Raw genomic sequence first — 22,994 nt, 5'->3', positions numbered from 1 at the left:
TATTTATTTATATATAAAAAACAAAACCACAAGCATGTCAGGACAAAATTAAAAGCTCAATGGCACAAAACAAGATTAAACTCTATCTAGGGACATAAAGGGTAACAATGAAACATTTTACAAATACATTATAAGCAAGATGATGACCAAACATAAGATAGGCCTATTACTTCAGGAAGCAGAAAAGACAAATCAGAAAACAATGGACAAAAGTGTTAAGCTTCCTTTTTTTGTTCCAGTCTTGATCAAAAATGTTAGCAATGATCAGATGATTAACATAATGAACATCAGTGTAAACTGGGTATAGTTTAAAACTAAAATAGAGAAACAATGAGTTGAACCCTCACAGGAAAATAAGACAAAAACACCTGTCACATATGGATAAACACTCTTCTACAACTGAGCATTCTGAATGAGCCCTATTAGTCCTAATCCTCAAAAGAAATCTATACAACACTTTTGAAAAGATGAGCCTGGGAAAAATCATGGACTGGACAGACACTGGATTTATGGTTTATTACAACAGTCTGTGGTCCACTAATCCCCCCCCCTTTTTTTTTTCTTATGACTGCAGAGATGTTAACAGGCCATTCTACCTTGAAGGTTCGTTTACAGTATGTGCTGTTTATGTTAAACAGTTCCACCTTGCACTTTGTTATGGTGCTTGGAAGTGTTTTTCTTAGAGCTGAAAAGGAGCGCTGTATGGTTCAAAAGTATATCTCCCTCACCAAGAGAAGTTGGTCAAATAAAGGATATTAACTCACTTTCCTTGTCTCTAACAGACATCTAAAAACGTAGACACATTAGATAGCTTTAAGTCAGCAGGGACTGAGGAAACACATCCTAGAATATTTAAGGAACTGGCTGAAAAGATCTCTGAGCCATCAGCAATTATTACTGAGAACTTGTGGAGATAGGCGACATCAGAGGGGAATTATAAACCAGACATCCCAACTTTGGTACTTGGAAGCTAATGGAACAAATTGTTGTGTGCACTTAAAAGATAAGATTAAAAATAACAGCTAACTGGATTTGTCAGGAGCAAATGTCAAATCAACCTAATATCCTTTGACAGGACAAGTCTTATGGATGGGAGTGTAACCCTTATGGGGCCACAACACTTATAACTAACTATGCCTAATTAGCCTAATTGGAATATTATGATCTTAAAGGTGCAACTCCGAATACCGTATATGATCACCGGTTAAATTGCCTCTACCCAAAGGTGTGGTGCATAAATAAAAACTTAACAATTTAGATAGATTTTATAACAACAAGACTATATTAAAATACCAATCTCAAGTATAACAGATAGGGGGAAGTCCCGTTTAAGATAAACTACTATACTACCAGAGTCTAGTGGTGCGGGGGCGATTGATGTGGCGCTGGCGACCTCGATCCGTTGGTCCTTTCGGGCCTCGGGAGAGGAACAGCCAGGAGTCTCTCGATGGATGACCACGCCGATGCTTGGCGACCTGCTATCCTTTGGCTAGTTTGAAGCTGCAGGAGAGGAACAGCCAAGGAGATCCCTCGGAGGCTGGTCGAGAGCGATAGAGTTCAGTTCACCTTCTGTGAAGCCTCCGTCCATGTCGTCTCTTCCTGCTCTTCGGATGCAGCTGGAACTGGCGATTGATGCTAGACTCTCTATCCTATGCTTAACCTATCCTAAAATAAAACCTTAACTAATCCCAACGCGCCCGACGAACAGTCTCGACGACGGCCGACAAACATACACAACGACGAGGATCTACACTAACTAAAACCTAAACTAAGCTAACCTAATCCTACACCTAAATGAAGGGAGGGTAAACCTTCCGTTTACCTCCACATCAAAAGATTTCTAGACCTCTCTCGTTCCTTTAGCTAAACCTTGGACCAAGACCTTAGACCTCATACACAGTCCTCACCCATGCACTAAGTCTAACCCTAAATCTAGCCCAATGCAACAAACCCAATGGGCGTGGTCTAGACTTCTAACGGTGAGACTCATGCATATTCATGAATATTCTATTTTAAAATGATTGGACAAAATATAATGCTCATTACCATAAATGTAAAAGGATTGGTTCTTTAACAACAACACATGAATATTCATATCAACATTCTATTCTTTTACATATTCATGAGTTTTCAAAACTAAACCGTCAGGTATTGCTATGTGCCAGGTGACTAGACACCAATGGTTTCTTAAGATGATTGACAGTTTAGGTTATAAAGATGATACACATTACAAGACATACCATGATACAGCAATGTATGATAGTCTAAATTGTCATCATTGTATCTAAGTTATACATTCTGCTCATTGTTACAGATGATACATTGATATAAGCATGATGATACATTATATAATCATTCAATCATTGCATAATTTGTAACAGGAGGAAGAAGTAGATTAAATATCTCAACTTTAGTAAGGCTTTTGATGCTCTCTCATATGTCCATCTCATAAGCTAGGGGGAAAATCGCCTAGACAAACTTAAAAAATGGGTGCACAACTTGTTGGAAAATCATACTGAGAGTAATTATCAGTAATTCAGTCACGCTGCAAGAGCATATTGAATGGGGTCCTGTAGGGATCTATCGTAGGTTGGTTCTGTTCAATATCTTTTCAAATGATTTTGATAATGGCATAAAGAGTACCATTTACAAAGTTTATGGATGAAAGCAAGATATGTAGGGTTGCAAGCATTTTGGAGAATAAGATTAGAATTCAAAATTGACAAACTGGAGAAATGGTCTGAAATAAACAGGATGAAATTCAAGGACAAATTTTAAGTATTACATTTGTGAAGGAATAATAGTGCTATGGTAGAGTTTCATACAGTTGGGAGAGAATGCCCCCTTTTGGTGAATGTGGCTTCTCATGGGCAGAGTGGCAAGTCCTAGATGATGGAGATGAGGGAGCTGCCCTTGGCCTCAGAGTGGTGGGGCCTAACAGTTAGAGTCTATGGGACTGTCCTTGGCATGAGGACTACGGAGCTTATCGTTACACTAGTGGGGACCAAGGACTACCCTATTCCTGACCGAGTGCTCTGTGGAACTAGTAATCTTGGCTTCAGGTTTACTGATCTAAATGTAAACACTTGATCTTAAAATTACACTGATCTAATTACACTGAACTTAGTTTAAATTTTTTAAATTGCACTGACCAACTTCACAACTGGTTGAGTTGCCAGTTAAGATTACCTGTCTTTAAAGTAATTTATGTATATTTTTCAAGTGCTTGTTCATGTGCAATCAGGTTGTGTTCACGTGCACAGTAGCCAAAAGATTTTTCCCTAGCAGCTCCCTATAGGATCCATCTGGGTGCCTCCTGGGGTGGTGCCTGCATGGTGTTCCATTTAGTGCCAATCCACTCCCTCCTCAGTTCCTTCTTACTGCTAGTAATGGTAACTGGAATTTTCCCTTGGTCTTGCTTTGTCAAGTTGCTGTAGCAGTACCCAGTATTTCTCTGTGTGTATATAATTCATACTTGGAGTTGCTGTTAGTCTGGCAGTCAGTGTTAAGTTTCAGTTAAGGGGGTTTGCCCCTCCCCCAGCTTTCCTGCCGCTCCCATGGTATGCTGTGGTTGCTGGGTTTGAAGACATGCAAGGACTGTGCAAAGTGCATGCCAAAAAGTGACCCCCACACATCCTGCTTCAGAGCCCTGGGTGAAGGGTCACCAGAAAGACCACTGCAAGGAATTCTGACCAAGGACTTTCTAAAAAAGCATGAACAGCACCTAAAAATCCTCTTAATAAAGGCTGAGCTCCAGCCCCAGTTGGACCCCAGCACTGTAGCACTGCCCTTGAGCACTTCTTTCACAGTGTGTAGCATGCTGATGTTCTTTTCAAGGGATCATGTGCTGAAGAAAGACATCACCAAGGTGTCTGAACTCTTTCCTGGTGCATGCCAGGACCATTCTGCCCCTTGGCACCGGCCGAGGACATCCTCACCCTTACATCCCTGTTCTTGCCACCCAGAAGCTAGACTGCACCAGCACTTCCGCCATCTCCCTGTTGCACTCTGTTGTAAACTGGTGATGATGTTATGCTGTTCCCCCTCACCAAGTTTCGTGAACAGGAGCAAATGGAGAGACTCAAATGTTTCACTTCCAGGGGCATGGCTCCATCTTGGGCCTCATATTCAGAGGCATCAGAGTCAGACTCTTATCACTCTGAGTGCAGCTGGAGCAGTCACTCCTCCTCTCAGAGCAGTAAGAGCTCTGACTAGAACAATGGGTACCGCAATAGCAGAAACCCACCCAGTGGCCCTTTTAGACCCCATGCCTATGGCAGGAGCCAAGGCACTTGGTCAGCATCTGTGGTGTTGGCATCTTTGTCCCATCTGAGGCATCATTATCAACATCTGTGCCCTTGGGACCGACGTCTACACCATTGTTTGTGCTGTTTCTGCATCCACAATCCGCGCCAGAGCTGTCAGCTATCCTGAGGAGCCCAGGGGTTTTTTACTCCCTAATGCTGAAAGTCAATGGTAGCCTTTGGCGCATTCTGGACCAGTCAGAACTCAACAAATTTGTAAAGAAACACTAGTTCTGCATGGTCTGCCTTGCCTCCATCATTCTATATCTGGATCCAACAGACTGTTATGCCACCCTTGACTTAAAGGATGTATACTTTCACATCACGATTTATCAGCCCCACAGGAAATACTTCAGATTTGTGAGTCAATCAAACCCATTATCAGTTTACAATACTTCCATTTGGCCTGCCTACAGCACTTTGGGTATTCACAAAGTGCATGGCAGTTATTGCTGCATTCCTGCACATGTCTCAGGTACAGGCTGGCTCATTAAGGGCTGTTCCAGAAATCAGGTAGAAGCTCATGTGAAAGTCATCAGAGCCACCTTCCACAACCCTAGCTGGTCTCCTCAATAAGGTGAAATCCATTCTGGGCCGTGTCTGGAGAATAGAGTTTATTGGGGCAGTTCTGGACTTGACCTACGCGAGAACGTACCTCCCAGAAGTGAGGATTCAGGCTATCACTGCTATCATTCAGGGTCTCAGGCAGTTCCTCACTATCACTAAACAGAACTGCCAGAAATTGTTGGGTCACATGAAGATATGTAAATGTGTGATATGACATTCTGACTCCTTCATTCATGGCTGGCACCTGAATATTGACCAGCCCGGGTCAAACTAGACAGACCAATAACACTGTCTTCCCTGGTGCTAGACTCCCTTCTGTGGTGCCTGAACCAATAGGAGGTTTGCTCAGGGGTCCCCTTGGTGCCACACTTTTGAAAACTTTAGTGATGGATGTGCAGGACTTAGAGGATGAGGAAGGTCCATTTAGCAGAACTCAGGGTCTCCACATAAACATCAGAGAACTGAGGGCAATGTGCCTGGCATGCCAAACCTTTCAGACCCTCTGTCATCACAGAAACACAATATTCTATATCAACAAATGGGGATGCACACTCTTCTCCCTTATGTCAGGAAGCCCTCAGACTCTGGGTCTTCTGTCTAGAACATTCAATACATCTGCATGCCTCTTACTTCCTAGGTGTACAGAATGAGCTAGTGGACCACCACAGCAGGTTCTCTCTCTGCCTGGGTGTTGCACAATCAGTCTTCCAGAGGTGAATGTCTTTCCCAAGTTAGACCTATTCACCACATAACATAGCAGGAAATGCCAGCAGTTCTGCTTCTTCCAAAGCCACAGCCTGGGCTCCAGCATGGACATGGTCTCCCCCTTGGATGAGAAACATCTCCTATACACCTTTTACTCCTACTACTTGTCCACAAGGTACTCCAAGATTTGGAGGGATCAAGCTCAGGCAATCTTAATAGCACCAGCCTGGCCCCGCTAACACTGGTACATCTCCCTCCTGGATGAGTCAATGAAGACCTCGGTCTTGCTTGCACTGTTCCGGTACTTGCTCACACAAGACCATGGTTGCCTTCAGCATCCAAACTTCGAGTTGCTCCACTTCACAATGTGGAAGCTCCGTGGCTAAACCCCTTTGAGCTCTCATGCTCAGACAAGTTCTCCTTGGCACAAGAAGCCTTCCACAAGAATCACTTGCCACATCTGTGGAAGAGATTTTCAATCTGGTTGATGATACAACATGGCTATCTTCCAATGCTAACGTCAATGCCACTACTAAGAGGAGGTAAGACTATCTCTTCTACCTCAAACAGAAAGGGCTTTCAGCCTTCTCTGTAAGGGTCTGGTCTAGCCACTACATCAGTTTTCCATCCTGGTGCACAAGGTTGCTCAGTATTTACAGGCCCTTTGGTTATCTGATTCTTAAAAGGCCTTAACAGACTCTCCAGTCGGACAACCAGTGCCACCCTGGGACCTCAATTTAGTCTTCTCCAGGTTAATGTGCTTGCCATTTGAACCACTGGCCACCAGTTCCACCTCTCCTGTAAGGTGACAATAATCTTCACTAGGAGGATGTCAGAACTTAGGGTCCTAACATCAGAGCCTCTGGTATGATTTTCTATAAGGACAAAATACACTTCCAACCACACCTGATGTTCCTCCCTAACATAATGTCACAATTCCACGTTAACCAGGACATGTTTCTTCTGGTATTCTACCCCAAGCTGCACTCTAGCGCCCGGGACAGAGACTACACTCTCTAGATGTGTGGAGGGCCCTAGCTTTTTATGTCGAGAGGACAAAATCATTCAGAAAGTACAGTTATTTGTAGCAGTGGTGGACTGAATGAAAGGTCAGCCATTATCAGCCCAACACATTTCATCATGAATAGTAGCATGTATTTGAGACTGCTACAATTTCACAGAATTGCCTCCACTTGCACTCAGCCTTCTCTCCAGCAGGGCCCAGGCTTCATCCACAGATTTCCTGCCCCACTCAGGAAACATGCAGAGTGGCAACCTGGTTGTTTATACAAACTTTTGCTGAATACTATGCTATCACCCATCAGGCTGGGGTTGATGCTGCTTGGAGACGAGCAGTGCTTCAGTCAGTGCAAGACTCTGACCCCACCATCTGAACTTGGACTAATGAGTCACCTGATTGGAATGCACATGGACAAGCACTTGAAGAAAAAAGTTATCTACCTTCTTGTAACTTGTTCTTCTAGATGTCGTTCATATCCATTCCAATATCCATGCCCCTTCCCTTCTGTCAGAATAGCTGGAAAGAAGGAACTGAGGAGGGGGCAGATTGACATAGACTTATGTTAAGCACTGTGGAGGCAGCAACGCCCAGACTGACCCTATGGGGATCTGAGTTGGGAAAAATCTTCCCGCCTCTGTGCATATGTATGCGCACACATGTGATTGGAATGGACATAAATAACAGTTATGAGTAGTAAGGATGTTAAGAGGAAGGTAATTGGGTAGTTGACACAATTTGTATCAACTACATGATTTAGTCAATAAGGGAAGGTGCTCAGAAGGAGCTCCCCCTGCTGTGGCTCTGCAGTTTAAATGTAGCAAGAACCAGACATACAGGCAGCCCGGCTCCTCCTACAGTTAAACTGCAGAGCCACGGGGGTGGGGGGGGGGGGGGCTCCTGGACCCAGCATCATTAACAACATTCTTTGTTAATAGTAGTTTGTTTCCAACTCTAGAGGGACTGCTTTGTTTCTGTGTTTTTTTTAAGGTAATCTATATAGCATAGTACAAACTGTCACTTGTTTAGGATGACTTTTCTACTTGTGAGTAACACAACTGTTGCAAACACATTGGTAAGCTTTGATAGCACTACATGCTATTCTTTGAAGTTTATCTTTTACCGTTGTGTGGTTTTTGTTTACAGGAGCCTTTTGCATGATATTTTTCCTGCCTGCCACTGTATTTTATTTGCTGTTGATGTGCAAACAGGAAGATCCCAGTGTTATGAACTTCGCTCCTTTGCCAGTATTTGGTAGTTTGTGGGAGACCAGAGTGTTTGGTGGTGTTCTTCTGTGGTTCTTTGTTCAAGCTCTGTTTTCCTTATTGCCAATTGGAAAGGTAATCTTCTCATAATAAATACGTTCTGGGAGGTTACTGTTTTGTGGGTTGGGTTAAAACAAGGTTTGATTTTATTATTTGAAATATTATTATTAAGCCGATTACTAAATACTACATTAGAATATAACTACTGCAGATTTGTTGAAAGCTTAAATTACACAACTGCCAGCTTGAAAACACTTGCTGCCAAAAGTGATTCCTGATCATATATCCCCATACCTACAGTACACTTTAAAGAAATTAAGTAGTCAGATGGATTTGGTGTACTGATAGAGTTTTGGAAAAATGTCATATGACAAGTTTTGAGCATTACATTTTTACTGGCTTTTGTTGTTGATTCTACTACTACATCAAGTAGAAGGGAGATTATTTACTTCATTGCTGCAAAGTTGCTCACTCAGGAATTCATTCCTAACGGTCACATTCATACATATATCACAGTTGGACGAGTAAATTATATTGTTCTTTCCCTTTCTCTGAAACATGAGATATTGCCCACATCTGGAATAAAGATGGTCTAGTTTGAAATGGCAATTTCTGTACAAGTCAACAATTCCTTAATTTGTCTGTTTTAAACTGGAGAAGATCTGTTATTGGACTCTTCATTGATGCCACTCTGGGAAATAGAAGCTTCTGACTTTGTAATTCTTGTCTTAAAATTGCCACCTCCCACTTTAAGCATAAATTTCAGTGAAATTTCAGACACCTGTTCTTATAGAAATTCCTTGAAAGTTTATGTAAACATAGCTAATGTTTGCATATCTGTCCATCTTTTCTTGTTTATTTTTCTTGCCCGTAAAATAATATTTGAAGAGTTCTTTCTAGGGACTTGGTGTATTTGAAATCTAGTCAATTAAAAAAATTACCCCCCACCCCACTTCTGGCCTTCAAATATTCCCCCATTTTACTAAACTTGTCAGAAACAAGCTCCCCACAGACCAAGACCGAGCAACTCAAAACAGTACCAGACCTTTTCAGAACAACAACAGCAAAACCTGCAGACATATCTGTAGTGCTACAATGATAAATAACTACCACAGCACACCTTTCCAGATTTTGCGTTTCTACACATGCCTCTCAGATCCAGTGTATCAAATGCCCCAAAACTATGTGGGTGAAATCTGACAATTGCTGATCTTGAAGGAACATACACAAGAAAAGTTATAAAAGACCAAAACATCTTATTACATGGGGGAGGGCACAGGAAGAGGAGGTAGATGGGATGCAGCGCTCCTAAATCAAGAGAAGAATGCAAGACATAAGATATGGTATTAATTAGAGACTTTAGCCAGAAATTTGTCTGGAAAGTAGAATGGCAAAACAGTTTCCAATAAGTACTTGGAATGTGTTGGGAATAATTTTTTGTTTCATGAAGTGGAGGAAATAACATTAGGGAGAAATTGAAAGCAAATCTGAAGATGGAAGGCACTTTGTATAAAAGTGATAATGAAATTGTAAATTTCATGACCCTATGGAAAGGAAGGAGTGAAAGCAGTAGAACAATTGAGTTCAAAAAGCGGATTTTAGCAAACTTAAAGAGAGAGAGATACGGTTCTGGGGAAGAAAAATGAAGGGAAACAGGATTTCAGTATTGTTGTCTGTTTTTTTGAAGTAGACAGTAATCTTAAAATAAAAAAGGAGTCCCACAAAAAAAATGGAAACATGGACACATTGCTAAGGAGCAAAAAGCACAGGCATTATACACAATAGCATAAACCAGTTGTGGCCAACCTGAGCCTGAGAGAGAGCCACCATTTACCAATGTACATTGCCAAAGAGCTACAGTAATTTGTGAGCAGTCCCCAACAGGTGCTTTCCTCTCCCGTCTCCAGCATCTTTTACCCACCAGCAGCCTCATTAATCAGTGCCGCCTCTTCCTTCCCTGCACCTCCTGCCCACTGCAATCAGCTGTTTCATGGCCCTCAAGAGGCTCTGTGGGGTAGGGAAGGAGCGAGGGTGCAATATGCTTGGAGGAGGATATGGAGCCAGAAGTTGAGCACTGAAAAGTCGGCACCTATAGCTGCAGCTCCAGAGTCAGGCCTGAGCAAGAGCCATGTATTAGCTGCAGAAGAGCCACAGGTGCCTCCAGAGCCACAGGTTGGCCACCCCTGGCATAAACAATAAGGACAAAGAAAGGCTAAGGCGCAAAATGAGTTACAGCTAATGAACTTAATACCCTTTATGACTTTTGCTAAATATATGAGGAACAAGAGGCAAAAGGAAGTATAGAGCCATAATTTAGTGCGGGAAGGATTGCTAATAACTGATACCAAGATGCCTGAGATGTTTAATGCCTATTTTGCTTCAGTCTTCACTAACGATGTTAATGTTGACCAAATACTCAACACAATTAATATTAGCAACAAGAAGGAATACATGCCAAAAAAAGTAAAAACACAGGTTAAAGACTATTTACACAAGTGAGATGTCTTCAAGTAAGTAGGACCCGATTAATTTAATCTTGCAATACTTAATGAACTAGCTGAAGCAGTGGAACTATTAGTCATCTTTTTGAGAACTGAATGGGGAATACATGAGGTCCCCAAGGACTGCAGATGGACAACATAAAACATACCTTTTTAAAAAGGAAACAAAGAGGACCCAGGAAATTATAGACCAATCAGCCTACATTTGATACCTGAAAAGTTACTGGAAAAATTGTTAAACTATCAATTTTGTAAGTAAGGAGAGGATAATATGGTGATAAGGAATAGCCATCATTTGGGAGGACAGAATTAGAATGCAAAAGGATCATGACAAATTAGAGAATTGGTTTGAAATTAGTGAGATGAAATTCACTAAAAGGAGTGTTAAAGTACTTCATTTAGGAAGGAAAAATAATGCGCCACTATAAATCGAGGAATAACTGGCTATACGGTAGTACTACTAAAAAGGATTTGGGGAATATAGTGGATCACAAATTGAATATGTGATGCAGTTGCAAAAGAAGGTTACTATTCTGAGCGAGAATAACAGGAGTGTTATATATTAGCCATAAGAGGTAATTATCCCACTCTGTCCAGTACTGGTGAAGCCTCTCCTTAAGAACCGCATCCAATTCTGGGTGGCTTACTTCAGGAAAAATGTGGAAAAAGAAGACAACTGTGGAGGAAATGATAAAAAGTTTGGAAAACCTGACATAAGAAAAGACTTAAAAAACCTTGGGCATGTAGTCATGAGAAGAGACTGAGGGGTCAAACTGGCAAGTCTTCAAATATGTTAAGGGCATCTATAAAGATGACAGTAATCAACTGTTCTCTTTGTCCACTGAAGGTAGGATAAGAAATAACCATCTTAATCTGCAGCAGTGGAGATTTACATTAAATATTAGGAAAAATGTAACCATTATAAGAGTAAGTAAGTGCTGGAATAGGATTCTAAGGGGGGTGTTACATGGTGTAACTCACTGCCGCAGTGCCTCCTGCTGGTCACTCTTGGAATTAGCATTTCAGTTCTGGAGTGCCCCCTTTTGGCTGATGTCATGCCTGTAGTTAGCTGTTACTGGCTCTGCCACTCTGTTAGGACTTGTGTCCCTCCTAGACTGTGACACCCTTCCCTTTGGGTACTGCCCTGCTGCAGTGCCCCCCACACTCTGGGATCCTTCCCTTCTGGGAACCCCCAACCCTGTATGCCCATCTTGCCTCAGTGACCCACTGTCAGTCTTCATCTAGCCCCTGCCAAAGGACAAGCTGCAGTCTGAAATGGCCACTCATCATTGGCAAGGGGGTGTGGACCTGCTGCCTCTGCCTACCCTGACTGCATCTCTGCAGCCCTAGTTCTCTCATGCCTTGCTTCAGGCCCTGCAGCCTGTGAGCTTGCCTGGCCAGAGCTTCCCCTGTTCTGCTCTGCTCTACATCAGGAAGCCTCTAGCTTCCCTGGTAGCCAAGTCCTTCCTGCTCCACAACTGGAGCAAAAGTAAGTCTGTGTCCACCTCTCCATGAGCCTTTATTTATACAGTCCCAGCTGGGCCCTAATTGGCTGTTGCTGGTTTCACTGCTCCAGCCCTCTCCCAGAGCTGGGTTTTAACCCTTAAAGGGCCAGTGTGGGGCAGTTCTCCCTCCCTCTCGCATTCCCCAGTCTCAGGGGGCTTTTAGAAATCCCATCATTGCAGATTTTTAAAAACTTGTTTAGACAAACACATGTCAAAGATGATTTAGGTTTACTTAAACCTTAGTATTTCCTCAGTGGTGTGGGCTAGACTTAGCTTCTTGAGGTCCCTTTTGGCCCAACATTTCTGTGGTTGTATGTATTCGAAACCCTTTTTGCTTAAGTCTGTCCCAACTTGTATTTAGCATACAAATTCTGGTTACCTTCCCCAGATCTGAAGAAGAGTTCTGCATAGCTCAAAAGTTTGTCTTCTCCATGAATAGAAGTTGGTCCAGGAAAATATATTGCCTCACTTACCTTGTCTCTATTTAAAATAAAAATAGTGCAGGTAATTTCAGGTGTTGAATCTGCTCCTGACTCCCCTTATGAACCACATTTTCCTGTGTTCTTTTCTAAATAACTCCCTGAAGTGTATGGAAAATCCAAAACAAATGGGAAGCTAACATTATACAAAAGTATTGTCAAATACACAAAGTAAACTAATCAGGTGATGAGGAGGAAGGACATGCTAGCTTTCAGTTGTTAATGACTCAGTTGTTGCTAGTTACTAGAGAAGATACACAAATTTTAGAAAGGAATAAGATTTTCAAGTTGATAGTGTTTCTCTAATTGCCTGTTATGACTGAACTTCTGTCATGTGGACAAATGAAAATATTTGAATTGAATTTAAAAAAATCAAGTCTTTAATCCTTTCTCCTCTAAGGTTGTAGAAGGGCTGCCACTTTTGAATGGAAGAAGACTACAGTACAGGATAAATGGTAAGGTTCAGAAAAGGACAACAAAAATGATTAAGGGTTTGGAATAGATCCCATGTGAAAAGGTATTAAAAAGACTGGGGCGTTTCAGCTTAGAAAAGAGGAGACTAAAGGGGAATAGGATAGAGGTCTATAAAATCATGACTGGCGTGGAAAAAGTGAATAAGGAAAAGTTGTTTACTTTTTCCGATAACTTAAGAACTAGGGGTCACCAAATGAAATTAATAGGTAGCAGGTTTAAAACAAACAAAAGGAAGTTTTTCTTCACGCAGTGCAAGGAGACTGTTGAAACAGCGAATAATCATGTATCTGCTAAATTTTGATGTGGTTACACTATTATTAAATTAATTATCTAACATCCCTATATTCAGGTGTATGTGTAATGATCTATGTATTTTTTTTATTAGGAGGGTAAGATTGAAGCGATGCATGTGCACCTGGGATGGAGAGCAGCTAAGCCTGTGGTTTGAGTTAGTTGCTGTGGGAGGCACATTCCTGGATTTCCCAAAAGAGTTGTTTCTCCTGCTACTACTGAGGTTTTAGTACTGTGGCAGATATGCTGCCAGGGGACCGTAGCTGTAGATAGTGGTCCTTATCCTGGAGCTTTTTAATAACCTGCACATAGATCATTGCTTGTCTTGAAGAAAGGTACTGAGATCTTGAACTTGAATGCAATATTCTGTGGTGAGCCAATGAAGTGAATAGATAGGTTTGATGTGCATGAGGGTTAACCTGTGTTGCTGAAGAGGTGTGCTGCTGCATTTTGTATTAATTGTAGACCAGATGGACTGTATTTCCATAGTCTAGTTGTGTGTAGCTGAAATGAAGTCTTCATGTAATGCTAGCCAGCAACACATGTGATGGTAGAATTTATTGCTCATAGAGCCTATGTTCAGAGCTTAACATAAGTCTGGAGTCCGTTCTAAGCTGCACATGCCTTGAAGAGGCTATGGCTGTAAACTCCTAAAAATATCCAGATGCCTAGCCTGTTATATGCATGTCACCATGCATATGCATCAAGGCCCTGCTTTTCTGCTAAATGCTGAAGTGGACCCCATTATTTGTGTACATGATTTGAAAAATTAAATAATTTGAAGAAGTGGGCTTTGCCTACGTAAGCTCATGATACCATCTACATGTTTTGTTAGTCTTTAAGGTGCTACTAGACTATTTGGTTGTTTTTTTTAAAGTTTTTCCCGTTACAGACTAACTCGGCTACCCCTCTGAAGCTTTTAAAAAATTAAATAATTATATCATTGTAAAGGTATCTTTAAATCTTTTCAAAATTTCACAAAAGCGTGTATAAATATAACGAGGGACTCTTTGTACTAAAAGTTATGTTCTTTTTACTTTGGGGCTTGGCTTTTATGTTAACTTTATTTTTTTTTAAAGGTTTTTATGCTTTTCTCCTGACTGTTGCTGCAATAGGAACTTCTTTATATTTTGAAATTGAGCTTCATTATTTATATGACCATTTCCTGCAGTTTGCAGTCTCTGCTGCAACTTTTTCTGTGTTTTTGAGCATTTATCTCTATGTCCGGTCCCTGAAAGCACCTAAGGAAGAACTGTCACCTGGTGGAAATTCTGGTAAGTGTATGAGAAATATTTCAAACCTTTCTTCCCTTCTGTTTTAGAATCATAGAGCTGGAAGAAACCTCAGGAGGTCATCAAGTCCAGCCCCCTGCCCAAGGCAGGATCAATCTCAACTAAATCAACCCAGTCAGGGCTCTATCAAGCCAAGACTTAAAAACAGGGGTGTCCAAACTTTTTTCAAAAAGGGCCAGATTTGATGAAGTGAACATGCGTGAGGGCCGACCATTTTGCCTGACATTCTTTGAACCATTAAAATTAAATGCAAATTAACTATTTTATGCAAAGTTTATTGCAAACAGCATACTTTTCATTTTGTCACATGGATGACACATCTAAACAGGTGTTAAATCACTCTGCCTTTCATATCTGAAGGCCAGATGAAAAAAAAATCCAGGAAGCTGAAATATATGTCAGGAACATTGTAAAGTACATTACATATTATTGGTAATAAAGGTTGTCTGTCAACTTTTAAGTTCAAAAAATATGAACAGGAACATAACACCAAGTATACATGTTGTGTCCAAATATATTTATAACTGATTTAGACCAATTGACATTAACTGAGATTTTACAATGTATTCATCTCAATACATATGGATTCGTTGGGGGCCATAAAAGATAGATATTGCCAAATTACCTGTGGGGCCGTATTAAACCAGAACACGGGCCGCAATTGGCCCGCGGGCCGGACTTTGGACATGCCTGCTTAAAAACCTCTAGGGATGGAGATTCCACCGCCTCCCTAGGTAACCCATTCCAGTGCTTCACCACCCTCCTAGTGAAATATTTTTTCCTAATATCCAACCTAGACCTCTCCCACTGTGACTTGTATTGTATGAACAAACCTTTGCTAAATCAAATCTTAAGTACATTTTAATTCCCATAACAATATGACTAATATTTAACATTTTGCTCTTCCCATATTTATATTGCAAGTTGAATGCTTTTTATAAAGACCAGTCCTGGATAGCATCTCAAATTTAGTTGACTCTTTGCATAATAAACTTAAACATTATTTGAAGTAGGGATGTAAGCAAGAAGTTGAGTCGACTACTCTCTCCTCCCCCTCCCCCCCTTGCTGTCCCCAGTACTGTCTCTATGCTCCCGTTCCTCCCACCCACGCTGCTGCCTCTGATAGTGCGGGGTGGGAGAGGGGCAAGTGAGGGGCAAGGCACTGGAACCCCCTGCAGACAGGGGCTGCCACAAAGCAGCCTTTGTCCATGTTAGCCTGGACTGTATGTGGACAGAGGCTGCTCTAGTTGCAGCCCCTGTCTGCAGGGGGTTCCAGCGCCTTGCTGGGACCCCCCTGTGGACAGGGACTGCTGGACCAGGGGCAATCCTGTTTCTTACTACATTTAAACTGCAGAACCACAGCAGGGGTAGCTCCTGGACCCGGCATGAGCTGGTATCATGTGCTTCCCTTATCGACTAATCGTGTCGTCGATAACATTTTTACCAACTGCATCATTAGTGAATTTTTACACGTAACACTTCTTAACATCCTTAATTTGAAGTACCTTATATAGCCATGTCCTTAAAGATGGGGAAAATTTTTTCTCTTGCAGTTTTCAGCATTTGGTAGTCTTTTGTATAGTCACTTTCATGCTTTCCCCTGTTGTTGGAACTTTCCAACAACAGCTTGAGGAGAAGAACAGGGAGAAAATATTTAGAAAATTGCAAACACTGGTAGTGCAAAGTCAGGGGTAGAGGTGGATTTCAACCTATTATTTTCACAAAGTTCTTTGAGGAATGTCCCTGTGGGTACTCCACCTTAGGTGTTTGGGTGCCACTGATCGCCTACTTGGAGATTTTTTGGTAGCAGTGCCCTCCGGTGGGCTGCACATGCGGAGCAAATGGCACACGCGGTGCTGCCACAATGCACACTCAGCAACTGTCCCCTGAGTTCCTTCTGTGCCGCCGGTGGTGTAGGTTGGAACCGCTGTGCTCTCCAACAAAAATTGTGTTTTTTTCCCCCAGTATTCTGGTAGTGTAGTGTGGCATAGTTATCTGTTAGTCATGGTTATTATAGTTAAATAGTTTAAAACAGTTAGTGTTTGTTTTTTGAAATTCTTCTCTTTTTGCTTGTTAAGGCTACATTTTTGCCTTAGCAAGCCCTCCTCCCTGGAATGCCAGGTTCCCCAGGTTTCAAACGCTGTCTGTCCTGCAGCCTCTCCATTCCTGTTTCAGACGAGCATTCACAGTACGTCTGGTGCCTGGGCCAGGCACACTTCACTGCTCGGTGCTAAAATTGCAAGCAGCTGACGGCCTAGAGGTGGAAGGCAAGGGAGCTACAACTGAAGTTGATATCCCTGGAGAATACAGTAAGGCCAGCCTCCGACCCAGAGCATTCCACCCCACCTTGGCAGCCCTCCCCAGTGGCTGTGGCTGAAAAGGTGGCCCCATCGGCCTCTGCTGATAGAGACTTTTCCCTAGACCTGTCCAGGAAGAGGTCTCATTGTGCGAGCAAGGGTGACTCCCCCTCAAAAAAAGGGGGGGGGGCAAACACCTAAAATACCCCCTGCACCAACCCAGTCTAGGGCGCGGGACAGGGAGGTACCGGGACCATCAATATCTCATGGTTCCATTGATCTAAGTACCTAACAAGGGTAATTGACAAGGCACTGGACAAGCCTAAGTTGAAGTCAGCACCACCTGCCTCTGACTTGGCACTCCAGAAGGCTAAGTTGAAAACGCCTTACAGAGATGTTCTCTCAGCATCAAAAAAGCCTAAGTTGCATGCTACACCATCGGTACCTATGTCGCCTCTGGTATCAAGAAAACAGAAACAACCACTGCCTGTTGTTCAGCCAGTACTGTTGGCACTGCTGGTAGCTGTGGTACCACCATCTTCGGTTCCACCAGCACTGTTGACGCTGGCGCCACTCCTGTTATCACTCTGAGCTCCTCAGCGGTTGTTGTCTGTGCCAACTACCCCATTATTTGGCACTGATGGTACACCTGCTTCTAGAAGGTTTACCTTGTCCTCTCCTGCGGGCTTGACACCACTATTATCAAGCAATGAGGATGACAAACCTCTCTTCAGTACCTATACACCAAAGCACTCTTCACCTGAACAACCTCAACAGGAACAACAGCAGCCACAACAGATGCAATTTTGACCAACCCCTCCTCTACCACCAAGGACTGCCTCCATACAATCCTTGGATACCTTTCGGTGCCAAGAGGAGGACAAGGCCCCTTCAAGTGACAAGAAGTCTACAGTCTCCTCACGCCCACCCCCTGACGATACTCTGATGCCTCTGCCTCCCACAGCAGGTAATGACTTTAAATCCTTCCAATAACTGTACAGAAGGGTGGCTGATGTTCTTGAGGTCTCATTGATAAGCCTCCTGGAGACTCAGTACAAATTAACCAATATATTGCATGCCTCCCTACCAAACAAACTGGCACTTGGGACGCCGCCAAGGCACTCTAGCAAAAACCAGCCACAATGCCACCGGTCTGCAAAAGGTCAGACTGCAAATGTTATGTTGCCCCCACCCAAGGCGCAGACTTTTTCTTCTTGCGTCTGGCCCCTATCTCCATAGTGGTTGATGCAGTGAACCAAAGGGGCAAGCAGGCAGTGATGATAACCACCCTGTATGAAAAGGATTGGAAATGCCTCGACTTCATGGGGAGGCAGGCATATTCTTTTGCATCTCTACAACTGCACATATCGAACTATACAGCCATGGTGGCCAGATACACGCATCACATTTTCGAGCAGTTGATATATTTTATTGAGGCGCTAGCAGAGGACAAAAGACCAATTCAGGGCAAATATTAATGAGAGCACCCTGATCTCATGCATGGCCCTTCAAGCCATGCTAGATGCATTTCTGCTGCTTTCTGATCTGTTGCGATGGCAATGGTGATGAGGTTGTCATGGCTACATTTGTCTGAATTTCTACATGAGGCCCAGGCCACCATTGAAGATTTTCTCTTTCAGGGATCCATGCTTTTTGCCAACACCACTGATGTCTCTCTTCGCTCTCTGCAGACCTCATACCTATTGGGCTAGAACAGTTGCTGATGACCTCAGTTGCTGATGACCTCAGCAGGAATTTCAAATTCAATTGTGAATGGGAAATGGACCCCACAGTCCTACACCAACTGTTCACCCAATAGGGGTTACCCAAAGTGGACTTGTTTGCAACCAGCAAGAGCTGTCCACATAACTGTTCATGTGTGGACATTGGAACACATTACATGGGAGATGCATTTGGAATGCAATGCTTCTCTATGCCTTCCCTACCATCCCACACCTCCATCAAAATCAACAAAATCAGATCAGAGACAGCCACGGTAATCCTTCTCACACTGGAGTGGCCAAGACAAGACTAGGTACTCTTACCTGCTCCAAATGTCCACAAGGCGACCATGGTTCCTCCCTCTGCTTCCTCATCTCTTGACTCAGGAAGGCGGGTGTCTTCATCATCTGAACCTACAGGCACTCCACCTTCATGCATGGTTCTGCAATGGCTCACCTCAGTAGAAACAACATGCTCTGGTCAAGTCAAACAAATCTTACTGAACTGCCACAAGAAAATCTTACCTTTACAAATGGCAAAGATTCTCATGGTGGACAGGACAAAGAAGCTTAGAACCAGCCACAATACCGTTACCTGCCATTCTACGATAAATCCTAGAGTTGAAAGAGTTGGGGATATTGTTCTGCTTCCTGAAGGTTCATCTGGCAGCCAATACGGCTCTTCATCAATCAATTGATAATAAATCAGTCTTCACCCATCCAATAACCAAATGTTTCCTGAGGGGCATACAAAATACTTACCCACCAACCTAGCCTCCTGTCCCAGCATGGGACCTCAACTTTGTTCTCCAGGCTCTCTTGTAAACCATTTGAGTCCATGGTGACATGTTCCATGCTTCACTTCTTTATGAAGGAGGTCTTAGTAATAGCCATCACATTTGCTAGGAGAATTAGTGAGATCACGGCTCTCATGGCAGACCTTTCTTTTATGATATTCCACAAAGACAAGGTCATTCTCTGTCCTCATCCTAAGTTCCACAAAAGTCCCCAACCCATTCCACTGTAATAAGCCCATAATCTTACCTGTTTTCTTTTCAAAGCCTCACGCTGATAGCAAAGAGTCTGCACTGCATATTCTCGACATCTGTCAGGCAATTGGTTTTTACTTGGATAGAACTAAACCAATTCACAAGACAAACAGATTATTTGTCTCCATCACAGAGAGATCACTGTGCATGCCTGTTTCTATCCAGAGAATATTTAGGTGGATAGTAGATTGTATAAAACTAGTCTATTCCACCTCTGGCCAAGCCACCTCCATTTCAGCTATGGGCACATTCAACCAGGGCCATGGTGGCCTCTACAGCCTACATATGCGGCATCCCGCTCATGGACATATGCAGATCAGCAACATGATCCTCTTTTCACACATTCGCTAGGCATTATGCTCTGGACAGTCATCCCTCCTGAGGTACCCACTTTGGACACACCGTCCTAGCTGCTGTGCATAGTAATATCTAACCGAAGTGCCCACCTTCATCATGGGTACTGCTTTGTCATCATCTAAGGTGGAGCATTCACTGGACACTCCTCGAAGAAGAGAGGGATACTCACCTTGTGCAGTATCAGAGGTTCTTTGAGATGGTTGTCCCTATGGGTGCTCCACCACACTCCCTTCCTCCCCTCTGCTTTGGACTTGTTGATTTCACCTTCTGGGGCAGAGAAGGAATTGAGGGTATGGTTGCTGCATGTGCATAGTGGCGGTACCGTGTGTGCTGTCTGCTCCACATGCACAGCCCATCGGAGGGCACTGCTACCAAAGATCTCAATTAGGCATGTAGCTGCACTCAAACCCCTAAGGTGGAACACCCACAGGGTCAACCATCTCGAAGAACGTCTGTTACTGCACACGGTGAGTAACCTTTTTTTAATTTGGCTGCCTTCTTGTTTGAAATCTACTAGTTTAACTTAATTTTTGAAAGGAAGTTTTGACTCTAGTACGACTACTGATTTATGCAAAGTTAAAACATATATATCAGGTTTTTGCAGGATCAGTGGTAAATTGGGATAAAAGATGGGCTATCCCTAAATTTTCCAAATGCACAAATAAAAGTAGATTTTTTTTGCCCTAAACATAAAATTATGAGGGCAGTAAGTTTGGCTTTTATTTATGGCAGTATGGAAATGGGAGGGAAACTTCAGCTCTTGCTGACTAGTTGCAGAAATGTGTGTATGCTATGAATTAAACTTGCAGTGTCGCTTCTAAAGGAATGGCAGTACGATGACTAACTAAGGGAGTTGTCAGACAAAAGGAATGAGTGAAATAAGAAAATTATTAAAAATATGAGCTTTTAGTGGCTTTTTCTGGTGCTTGGGAATGAACAGAAGGAATATGAGAAATTATCACAATAATAGTATTTTTAAAAGTGTGGTTATAGTGTTAAAAAGGTGACTTTTTAAAATGGTATTTTAAAAAGTGGCATTCTATCTTCTATATAAAATCTTTTGTTACTTGACAGCTAGGCCTTTTGTGTGGTTTTTTTTGTCCATCTTCAAAAGTTAACAAAGATTTTGCCTTCTACAGATTGAACCTCCCTAATCTGGCACTCTCTCTATTGGCAACATCTGTGGTCTGTCATGATTTTAGTTAGCCACATGTCCATTTATCATGGGTGTGGCTATGTTTCCCACAGTCCCATAAAGTTTGTTTACAGTTACCAATTCTGGCTTTCAGTGTTCTGTGCTGTTACTTAGCTCTAATGTACCCCTAGATGTCTTCTAAGAGCCCAGGAAGTAGTGGAAGTATTTGTAATGTTGCTAGACAATATTGATATCCCATGGTTAAGCACCAGTCAGATCCTAAAGGTGCTGGACTAGAAAGGTTCAACTGTAGCATATGCAAATAGTATTATTATCTCCCTTCTCACACTTCCATTCCCCCCCGCCTCCCCTCCAAAAAATAAAAAAATAAAAAGCATACTTAATTTTCTTATGCATTGTTTCATTTTCTTGGTTAAAACTTGAACACATTCTTGTTTGAAGTTACATTGCTGCTATTGGGATTGGGTGCAGATCTTAGAGTAGGAACAGCTAAGCTTAGTTAGTGATGTAACTTGTACATAGGAGTTATGATGCCACTGGGCCATAGATAAAGAAGGTTCACAAGCTCCTGACACCAGACTGTATTGAGGGGCAAATTTTTAGGCAGACTTAGCATATGTTTTTACGATATGAGAAAAAACAGGAAAAATTCCATTATAGCTTTAAAAATTCATATTTTAGGATTATGGCACAACTTTTTAACCACAGATAAAGTAGTAATTGTTTTAAAAGTGTCTGAATAAGGGAACAGACCGCCATTACTGGAAGCATGTGCATTTTGTTTGCAGGGAACTTTGTTTATGACTTGTTCATTGGACGTGAATTAAACCCTCGCATTGGACATTTTGACCTCAAATATTTCTGTGAGTTGCGTCCAGGCTTAATTGGCTGGGTGAGTATGAGTACTTCTTTCCAGTTTGTTTCTCTTGCTTGAACCTTATGAAATATGAAAACTTTTAATTGTGGTAAAAAAGTATAACATGCTTGAAAGAGGAGGAAATGTGCAAAACAGTTGTGTACTGAAAGACATTATTAAAACTCATGACAGATCTCCCAAAACTGGTTTTTACAGATCTATCACATTGCTTGTATTGAGCATTCTAAAATTAATGAATATGCAGAGGCTGTACTTTTTTGAATCATGCCTGCTAATGAGTTACCTTTTTATGAAATTTTAGATTTTTGTTTTACTGTAAGCTAAATCTTGGGACATTAAATCGCCAGTCTGCTTTTAAAAATGAATGATAACACAGTAGAAATAAGTGCCTTTCAATTTGTATAGAATTTCCAGTAAAATCTGACTTCTTTTTTTTTTAGGTTGTTATTAACTTGGTGATGCTGTTGGCTGAGATGAAGATACAGGATCGTAATGTGCCCTCTTTGTCAATGATCTTGGTTAATAGTTTCCAGCTTCTTTATGTTGTAGATGCTCTTTGGAATGAGGTAACTGACATTCCCTTTAGTCTATATTAAATTTTTGCTAGCATAGCTAGTTAAATTGTGACAGACTAATGTACTCATGTGTGTGGTTTTTTTTTGTCAATTTCCTTCCTAATTTTTCTAGGAAGCTGTCTTGACTACAATGGACATTACCCATGATGGGTTTGGGTTCATGCTAGCATTTGGAGACTTGGTATGGGTTCCATTTGTCTACAGTTTACAAGCCTTCTATTTAGTCAATCATCCTAATGAAATTTCTTGGCCTACTGCTTCTGCAATTATTATTCTGAATAGTAAGTCATGAACATTTTTTACAATTACAAAACTAATATTTTTTTTCTCCTGAGAGGAAGGCTGGTCCAGTAGTTAGGGCATTTAGGAAGCCCTGAGTTCACTTCCTTTCTCTGCCACAGACTTCCTTTATGATTTTGGGAAGTCATTTATTTCTCAGTTCTTCACATTAAGCTAAAAACTGTGAGGCTCCCAGTTACTACTGTGGTTTTTGGATTAGACCTATTATGTGTTATAGGGTTTACCTACATATAGGAGGAGAGTATGAACAAAGAAGTAACT

The 22,994-nt window shown here is 42.1% G+C and overlaps 1 protein-coding gene across 1 annotated transcript in view; it reads left to right on the top strand.

Annotated features, from left to right (window-relative positions):
* The window catches only part of LBR (lamin B receptor), a 67,283-nt gene that overhangs the window by 38,770 nt on the left and 5,519 nt on the right, over positions 1 to 22,994 (top strand). The window contains exons 6-11 of the mRNA XM_006118026.3: positions 7,741 to 7,934; positions 12,745 to 12,799; positions 14,189 to 14,383; positions 21,770 to 21,873; positions 22,299 to 22,424; positions 22,546 to 22,714. Of these exons, the coding sequence (XP_006118088.3) occupies positions 7,741 to 7,934; positions 12,745 to 12,799; positions 14,189 to 14,383; positions 21,770 to 21,873; positions 22,299 to 22,424; positions 22,546 to 22,714 (843 nt within the window). The remainder of the gene's footprint in view (positions 1 to 7,740; positions 7,935 to 12,744; positions 12,800 to 14,188; positions 14,384 to 21,769; positions 21,874 to 22,298; positions 22,425 to 22,545; positions 22,715 to 22,994) is intronic.

Source organism: Pelodiscus sinensis, chromosome 3 (assembly GCF_049634645.1).
Source record: "Pelodiscus sinensis isolate JC-2024 chromosome 3, ASM4963464v1, whole genome shotgun sequence".
Classification (NCBI taxonomy): domain Eukaryota; kingdom Metazoa; phylum Chordata; order Testudines; family Trionychidae; genus Pelodiscus; species Pelodiscus sinensis.
The sequence above is the reverse complement of the archived record's forward strand: the minus strand, read 5'-3'. Positions and strand labels throughout refer to the sequence as shown.